Raw genomic sequence first — 8,850 nt, 5'->3', positions numbered from 1 at the left:
TAAGAGCAAAACATGCTTGCATTTTTAGAGAAAGCTATTTTTTATTTTAAGTGTTCTTTTTTGGAAGCTTTTACCTGGGGAATCCTTTGAGCACTTTTTGGACCTTTTAAAAACTATAGCTGGTTTAGATTGAATATCAAGAAAACAAAATTAAGGACCACAGATTTATTACAACAGGGTAGCCTAGTAGACCATCCTAACTTTAGTATTCAGTGATATATTTTGACAGTACAGGATCTTGTCTGGTTCCTTCATAGCTGCCCTTCCCAGTGGCAGTCTTTTTCTGATTTTCTAACATAGAATCATAGAATAGTAGAGTTGGAAGAGACCACATGGGCCATCTAGTCTGCTAGATTCTGCTCCTGTCTTCTGGAGTGTTAGCTATCCCTCCCAGTTTTGTGTCGTCTGCAAACTTGATGATCGTGCCTTCTGACCCTTCGTCTAAGTCGTTAATAAAGATGTTGAACAGAACCGGGCCCAGGACGGAGCCCTGCGGCACTCCACTTGTCACTTCTTTCTGATGAAGACGACGCATTGGTGAGCACCCTTTGGTTAATGATTAGCAAAGGCATGGGCAATCTTGAACCGCCAGTCTTTTTATGTCTTTATTGTCTATTTTAAAGTTAATAAGTAATCTGTGGTCATTATTTCTTACTTAATTACTTACTTACTTAGGCGATCCCTTGTAGTTCGAGGATGATTGTCTTCCATCTTGGGGGTGTGTCCATCTTGGGGGTGTGACGACGCATTGGTGAGCACCCTTTGGTTAATGATTAGCAAAGGCATGGGCAATCTTGAACCGCCAGTCTTTTTATGTCTTTATTGTCTATTTTAAAGTTAATAAGTAATCTGTGGTCATTATTTCTTACTTAATTACTTACTTACTTAGGCGATCCCTTGTAGTTCGAGGATGATTGTCTTCCATCTTGGGGGTGTGTCCATCTTGGGGGTGTGACGACGCATTGGTGAGCACCCTTTGGTTAATGATTAGCAAAGGCATGGGCAATCTTGAACCGCCAGTCTTTTTATGTCTTTATTGTCTATTTTAAAGTTAAGAAGTGGTCATTATTTCTTACTTAATTACTTAATTACTTACTTACTTAGGCGATCCCTTGTAGTTCGAGGATGATTGTCTTCCATCTTGGGGGTGTGTCCATAGATGGCTGAAGAGACCTATTCTTGACCCGCATCTTCTCCCGCAGTGAGGACATCGGTTTCCAGGTGGAAGGCGGTCCCGGTCAGGGTTGGCTTGACGCTCCTTCCTCTTGGCACGTTTCTCCCTTAAGCCCTCCATTCGTGCCTCTTCGAACTCCGCAGCACTGCTGGTCACAGCTGACCTCCAATTGGAGCGCTCAAGGGCCAGGGCTTCCCAGTTCTTAGTGTCTATGCCACAGTTTTTAAGGTTGGCTTTAAGCCCATCTTTAAATCTCTTTTCCCGCCCACCAACATTGCGATTCCCATTCTTGAGTTTGGAGTAGAGTAGCTGCTTTGGGAGACGGTGATTGGGCATTCGGACAACGTGGCCAGTCCAGCGGAGTTGATGGCGTAGGAGCATCGCTTCAATGCTGGTGGTCTTTGCTTCTTCCAGCACGCTGACATTTGTCCGCCTGTCTTCCCAAGAGATTTGCAGGATTTTCCTGAGGCAACGCTGATGGAAACGCTCCAGGAATTGGGTGTGACGTCTGTAGACCGTCCACGTTTCGCAGGCGTAGAGCAAGGTTGGGAGGAAAATGGCTTTATAAACAAGCACCTTGGTATCTCTAAGGATGTCCCGATCATCAAACTCTGCTTCATTCTGGAAAATGCTGCACTCGCAGAGCTCAGGCGGTGTTGTATTTCAGTGTCAATGTTGATTTTGTGGAGAGGTGGCTGCCAAGGTAGCCACCTCATTATTTCTGTTTTCACACTGTTCAACTGTAAACCTGCCTTTGTACTTCCTTCCTTGACTTCCTTCAATCTTCATTCCAAAGTTTTGCTTTTTCTGCATATCCTTCTGCCATCTTCCTCTGAGCCTAATCCTGCTTTGTGTACGATATTTTCATTATACAAGTTACATAGTTAGGGTGATAAAATGCAGCCTTGCCTTACCTCCTTGCATAGACTTGGTAGAATTTTCTTGATAACCCATCAATTTCTCCAGACTTGCCACTCTTTTCAGTGTTTTACTACATTTTAAACCGCAGCCACTACCTCACTACATTCATATGATTCCCCTTTTCTTCCTTTCCAGTCTCCTCTTCCTCCTCCTCACACTCCTTGAGGTATTTCTATACTGCAGCATCAGAAGATAACAAATGGCTTTCTTCGTTCATCATTGTTGGATATGTGGATGACCAGCGGATCTGTCAGTATGACAGCATCGTGAGAGAGAAGCGTCCTTGTGTTCCCTGGATGAGTAAGGTGGAGGAAGAGGATCCCTCCTACTGGGCAGAAGAAACTGAGGTGTCACGGAATTCTGAACTGTTTTTCAAAGAGAGCCTGGTGACTGCAAAGAATCGTTACAACCAGAGTGGAGGTAAGTACTGGCCAAGGGCAAGGAGTGGCGATCTGTCACCCCCCTCCCAGGGTTAATATGTTATCTCTCTACCAGAAAATAGGGGAAAAGGAGTCCTGAAAGGAGATAATTTCCTCTTCTTCCACCTTACCCAACTTGTCTGTTTGACTGTTAAACAGAAAGCTGTAGAACAGTGGTTGCCAACCTGGGCCCCCCAGATGTTTTTGGCCTACGACTCCCAGAAATCCCAGCCAGTTTACCAGCTGTTAGGATTTCTGGGAGTTGAAGGCCAAAACCATCTGGGGACCCCAGGCTGAAAACTGTGCTGTAGAAATTAAATGAGGCAACTTTTTTGTAACTGCTTCGTACTGAAGATTAATGGAATGGTATGGTCCACATGAGTGATAATCTGAGCAAGGCACAACAACCAGATTTACCATTTCCAGTGGGCCAGGCCCCACCCTCTCCCATGCCCTACCCCTCGGGGGCCCACCCCTCCCTGGCTTGCAATGTGGCCCCAGGGCAAAAAGTTTGCCCATGCCTGCACTAAAGTATCTATCCACTTTAAATCTTGTGGCTGCTTTCTGCAGAATTCTAGAGGAGCCTTTAAACTGCTCATCCAGAAAGGTCCTGGGCCTCACTAAACTACAATGGGGTTTAAAGTGGATTGAAACTCTAGACTAGGAATGGGTAAATGCAGCCCGTGAGCTTATGTTCTCCACCAGAGACCCACCCGCAAAGCTCAAAAAAGATTTTGCTAACATTTCTGAATAGGAAGTGACTGTCTCTCATTTCCCGTTGCTTAAAAGGTTCCCATGAGCACAACATGACCCGGGAATGCCTAAAATCCTGGTGAAAATGAAGGCAGTAAAGAGGCACCAATACTTGTTAAAAGATAATAGCAATAAGGAGATGTAGATTGCATACCTGCCCACAAAAATATTCAGGATGCTCTGGAAAGGTTGTGCCAGGAAATTCAACTTTGATAGAAAAGTAAATAGACAAAAGAAGAATTGCTATATTTTGGGGAGAAGAACTTCTAAAAGCTATCTTATATGTGAGCATGAGCCGTCCTGATAGAAGAGCTTCATGACTTCCTCCCTTCCCAGACAAAGGGTCATCAAAGACTAACTCTCTTTTGGGCAAGAATCATAGAATAATAGAGTTGGAAGAGACCAAATGGGCCATCAGTCCAAGAAGGAGATAGTAAGCTCTGCAGAAAGGCAGGAAGCAGAAAAATGTTACTGCATATAGATCAATGGCACTCTGAGATCTCATGAAGCATGATAGGAGATAAATATTTTAATAAACTCAGTGTATTTGAGGATTATTAACAATTAAACCCTGAAAACACTGGGCTGTTTTTCATATTTCACACTTTCTTAGATTGAGGTTGCTGTTTCCTCTTCCCTAGAAAAAAATCCCTGCTGTTTCTGGGAAGCTTGTGGTCACAGGGAAGCTTGGGCTTCTGAGAAGCTTGTGCTCCTAACCTAGTCTGAACCCCCACCGCCCCTGTATTTCTCTTTCAGGGTTCCACACTCTGCAGCAGATGTACGGCTGTGACCTGAGGAAAGATGGGAGCAAAGCAGGATACCGACAGTATGCCTACGATGGGAAGGACTTCATCAGCTTTGACAAGGAGACCCTCACCTGGACGGCAGCTGATGTGAAGGCCCAGATCACCAAGAGGACATGGGATGCTCAATCAATGCGCAACCAGTACCTTAAGGCCTATCTGGAGGAGGAGTGCATTAAGTGGCTGCAGAAGTACCTGGAATACGGGAAGGAGACACTGCTGAGGACAGGTGAAGGGGTGTCACCAAGAGCCTGACAGCCTCCAAACATTCAACCTCCCTTCCATTTCCCACCAGAAATTGTACGGTCCACTCTGTCTGTCAGAAAATGAAACAGAAACACAAAATCCAAACTTTTTTTAGAAGAAGGAAGGAAAGGGAAGGAAAAAGGAAACCTGACAGCACCAAATTTACGTCTAACACGGTTGTATTCCAGTATGGGCTTTCATGGATATAAATCCACTTCTTCGGGTGCAGTACTAAGTAGTATTAAAATCTCGGACTATAAAGCATATTTATTAGGGCTGTGCAAAATTATCATTAGTCCCTTAAGTCGTTAGTGATTTGTTAGATTCATGAAAATGAATTGCTATTAAGAAACATGCAAAAAAAAGGGGAGAAATATTTAAGAATCAAAACACTCACCAATAGTTTTCATTAAGTAATATTCAGAAGCTTCCCAAAGTCAGTTTAATTTTCAGTATAAGCGTTAAGCAATTTTGGTAAAGCCAAAAAGGCCATTGCCAGACCGAGACTGCTTGCCGGATGCTATAAGAAGGGCCGCTAGCTGGGCTGGGCAGGAGGCTGAGAACACAACATTCTGGGAAATGTAGTTCTCTGGCAGAGAATGCAAAAGGCCCTGACCTAAACTACATTTCCCAGAAAGCCCAATGAGGGCTCCAGCAGCCAGCCATTTAGTCATTCTAATAATCTATATATATAAAAGAGTGATGGCATCACGGCGACCCACAAAACAACAAAACTACAGGCCCCCCAACCTCGAAATTTGACAACACAACCCATCATCCACGCCTCTAGGTTGATACAACAAAAAGAAAAGAAAAGAAAAATAAAGTCCTAATTAGAGGGAGAGGAATGATTGCTTTTATCCAATTGCTGCCAGTTAGAAGGCTAAGCTCCGCCCACTTGGTCTCCTAGCAACCCAATAAAAATAATAAAAAACACTAAAAATAATTAAAAAAACTAAAAAATTAATACAATAAAATACTATAATAACAGAAAATAACTAAAAATAATACAAGAAATTAATAACATGTAATAAATAAAAAGATAACTTACAATAAAAATAATTTAAAAATACAAATAACGTCAAATAAAAATTACACAACCAGCTAGTAGTAAATAAAATGATTGAATCCAAAGAGGGCTAAAGGGAGTAAGTAATGGTATAAATCTGTACTAAGTTGGTTCTATTGTTAATTGTGTGTCATTTAGATACACTGTTGGATAGACATTCAAGGTGATGGCTGTTGTGGCTTTTTGGGGGATGTTTTTGCCTAATTTTTTTTAAATCCCCAAAATCAGTAGATGGGTGAATATTTCTGAAACTTCCAAGGATTGATGCCCTGGTTATCTTGTGAATCTATATAAATAAAAATGTAATGTCTGTTTGTGAGGACCTCATACCTCCCAAACAACTTCCCAGTTGCTACAAAATTTGGACACAATGTAACATTCAAACTGACAAGTGTTTTAAGATATTCACATACCTACTATCACAAACCTGTTACACCTGAGACAGGTAAAACTTGCCACTTAGCAACGGCCAATCAGTCTCCTCCTCCCTTAGCAACAGCTAAGCAGTACCTTCTGCTCTTAGCAACCACCATAGAAGACAGCTCCTCCCCTTAGCAACGGCGCTAGCACTGGCCAAGCAGTCTCCTCCCTTTAGCTTGGGCAGGGCCGAAAGGGATGGCTAGACCCACCTCCTTGCCACTCAGTTTAGCTTGGCAAGGTACACAAAGCCAAGGCTCTGTGGCCTAGCCACAGAAAGAGGTGAGTAAGAGATACCACTACTTATTATATCATTATAATATCATATAATTGTATTATAGTATAATTAAATAAAATCATTATATAAATACATCTGTGGAGTGTCCAGGGTAGGAGAAAGAACTCTTGTCTGCTGGAGGCAGGTGTGAATGCTGCAATTGGCCAGCTTGATTAGCATTGAATAGCCTTGCAACTTTAAAGCCTGGCTGCCTCCTGCCTAAGGGAATCTTTTGTTGGAAGGTGTTAGCTGGCCCTGATTGTTTCATGTTTGGAATTCCTGTTTTCTGAGTGGTGTTCTTTATTTACTGTCCTGATTTTAGAGTTTTTTAAATACTGGTAGCCAATTTTCAGTAATACGGAGGAATAGGTACTGGGGTTGCTCCCTGGGAGGGGCCTATGGCCTCTCCCAGCAGGAGAATAACACGATTTTCTATCCTTTCTTTCCCATTGAACTAGACCAGGCCACAGCAACGCATGGCCGGATACAGCTAGTTGTATATAAAATTCAAGTAGATAGCTCTTGTAGGTTTTTTTTTGGTTTTGTTTTTTAAAAAAAACATTGTAAAAAATTCCAAAATTTTTCAAAAAAATTGGTGGATGAGTGTAATTTTCCAAAACTTGGTGGGCTAATAGTGAAAAAGGTTTGGTACAATTATAGCAAGTTTCATCACGATAGCTCTAAAAATGAGGGAGAATTGAGCCCCTGAAGTTTTCCCACTTGCTCAATTACAAAAAAATAACACAAATTTCATTACTTTGTTATAGTCACAAAAATGTTTAGGTCTGTAATTTCAAAAACACCCTCAAAAACAATTCAGCTCTCTCCCCAATTTCATAGTGAGCACTGAAACTCCTTGTCTACATCAGGGGTCCCCAAACTAAGGCCCATGGGCCGGATTCAGCCCTCCAAGGTCATTGACCTGGCCTCTGTCCTAAACTTTAGACTAAGGGTTGACCTAAGTCTGAAATGACTTGAAGGCAACAACAACAATAATCCTAATTTTAGACTACTTCATCATAGTCGCCCCCTCCCCCCCTGTGCCGTCCACCGGACAATAAAAAACTATAAAACTGAAACGTGCTGTCCTTTATCCGGGCGAACTGCAAATCCCTATAAGCTGTCCTATAGATATTGAACGACTGAGTCTGGATAACTTCAAAAAAGGATGTTTATTCATACAAGGTTGTAAACCTGGCACAGATCTTAAAGTTGCAGAAAATGAAACAAATTTCTATAGGTTTTAGTCACAGAATTATCCCTGGTTCCAGAAGGCAAAAGTGATTATAAAACCACTATACCCTAATCACGCTGCCTATATTAGAAGGAGAAACTCTTTCCTTCCCTATCTTTACAGCAAAGATTAGTTCTAGAAGCGATGGAATAACTCTGCTCCTCTAACCAGATTTCCTATTCCAGATCAATATAATTCAATACTTATCTAATTTGGATAGGCTTAGATTGGCCTGGTTTTGAGGATGATTTGTCCCAGTTAGCTTTGCACAGCTCCAGCACGTTGGAAGACTATAGCCAGAATGAAGCTCCAAAATGGAGACTAGACCCTGGTAAAAAGGGCGGTCCTAAGATGTTGCACTCTTTGACCAATCACTGCAAAGAAAACTGCAGCCAGCTCTTGCAGATTCCAAGCCACTTTTCCTAGGCTTTTGCAGCCAGAGGCTCAAACAAAATGTAAAGGAGGGAAAACAAACAAACGACCAATAGGTAAGGCAAACCATCGTCCTGGGGGACGGAACACTCCCCGCTAAATTCCCAGGATGTGGGAATTTACCAATCAAAAACATACAAACACCTTTGTATACACAACAATAAAACAGTATAAAACTTACACACTTTGGGCAAGCAACACGAGATTGCTGGTTGGTCTGTCCAGGACAGACATTTTGTCCTTACTATGAGTCTTTACTTGAACTTTTCTAACCTTACCGTCAGGGCAAGGAAAGGTCTTTAGTGTAATGCCCATAGGCCAGGCATAGCGGGGCAAGTCTTTGTCCTTTAGCAACACAAGGTTTCCCGCCTTGAAATTGTCCTTTGGGGTTTGCCAGAGTCTTCTGGTTGGAAGCTGGCTTAAGTATTCGGCCTTCCACCTCTTCCAGAAGTGGTTGGCTAAGGTCTGCACATGCAAAATTGGTGCCACAGTCCGATCGAATTGACTTAATTGGCCCTCTGAGGGCTATGAACCTTTTCAATGCATTTAAAAATGATGAAGTGTCCATTCCCTCTACATCCTCAATATAGACAGTTCGTACTGACAAACAAGTAAACAAAACCGCACATCTTTTGTTATTTACAACACCACCCCTGGTTTTCCTAGTGACAACCTCCCAAGGACCAAACACATCGATTCCCACATGGGAAAGGGGTGGGTCTGTCAAAGTCCTATCCTGAGGTAGTTCTGCCATCAACTGACTTTGACAGTTTCGTCTGAGTCGCCGACATTTGACACATTTGAAAATACAACTGTTGACCAAACTTTTAGCATTTACCACCCACAGACCTTCATTTCTAAGGGCTGCCTCAGTTAGAGTTCTACCCTGATGATGGATTTTCTCATGGTAGTGACGAACCAACAACAAAGCAATATGGCTATTGGGGGGTACAATGATGGGGTTCTTTGTACACACTTTGAGTTTAGCCTTAGCTAACCTCCCTCCCACTCTTAAAATGCCCTCCTTGTCTAGAAATGGGTTTAACTCACGCAAGAAACTCCGGCTGGGGGTGTCAAGCCCTTGTTCTAACCTGGCTATTTCTAG

At 42.5% G+C, this 8,850-nt stretch overlaps 1 protein-coding gene across 1 annotated transcript; it reads left to right on the top strand.

The window, feature by feature from the left end:
- The first annotated feature begins 2,049 nt into the window (after window positions 1–2,049).
- LOC134296889 (H-2 class I histocompatibility antigen, K-D alpha chain-like) lies at window positions 2,050–5,253 on the top strand. Its single transcript, XM_062972931.1, has 2 exons — window positions 2,050–2,515; window positions 4,024–5,253. Exons 1-2 carry the CDS (start codon window positions 2,392–2,394, stop codon window positions 4,323–4,325), a joined length of 426 nt encoding a protein of 141 aa, XP_062829001.1. The 5' UTR covers window positions 2,050–2,391; the 3' UTR covers window positions 4,326–5,253.
- Window positions 5,254–8,850: the final 3,597 nt, after the last annotated feature.

Source organism: Anolis carolinensis, chromosome 2 (assembly GCF_035594765.1).
Source record: "Anolis carolinensis isolate JA03-04 chromosome 2, rAnoCar3.1.pri, whole genome shotgun sequence".
Classification (NCBI taxonomy): domain Eukaryota; kingdom Metazoa; phylum Chordata; class Lepidosauria; order Squamata; family Dactyloidae; genus Anolis; species Anolis carolinensis.
Note: the sequence above shows the minus strand (reverse complement) of the source record. Positions and strands in the feature narration are given on the sequence as shown.

Bases quoted from the DNA above. Each gene is read 5' to 3' on its own strand.
- LOC134296889 (XM_062972931.1), top strand. From the start codon at position 2,392: ATGAGTAAGGTGGAGGAAGAGGATCCCTCCTACTGGGCAGAAGAAACT. The intron at 2,516-4,023 runs GTAAGTACTGGC...TTTCTCTTTCAG, and splicing joins TCGTTACAACCAGAGTGGAG to GGTTCCACACTCTGCAGCAG.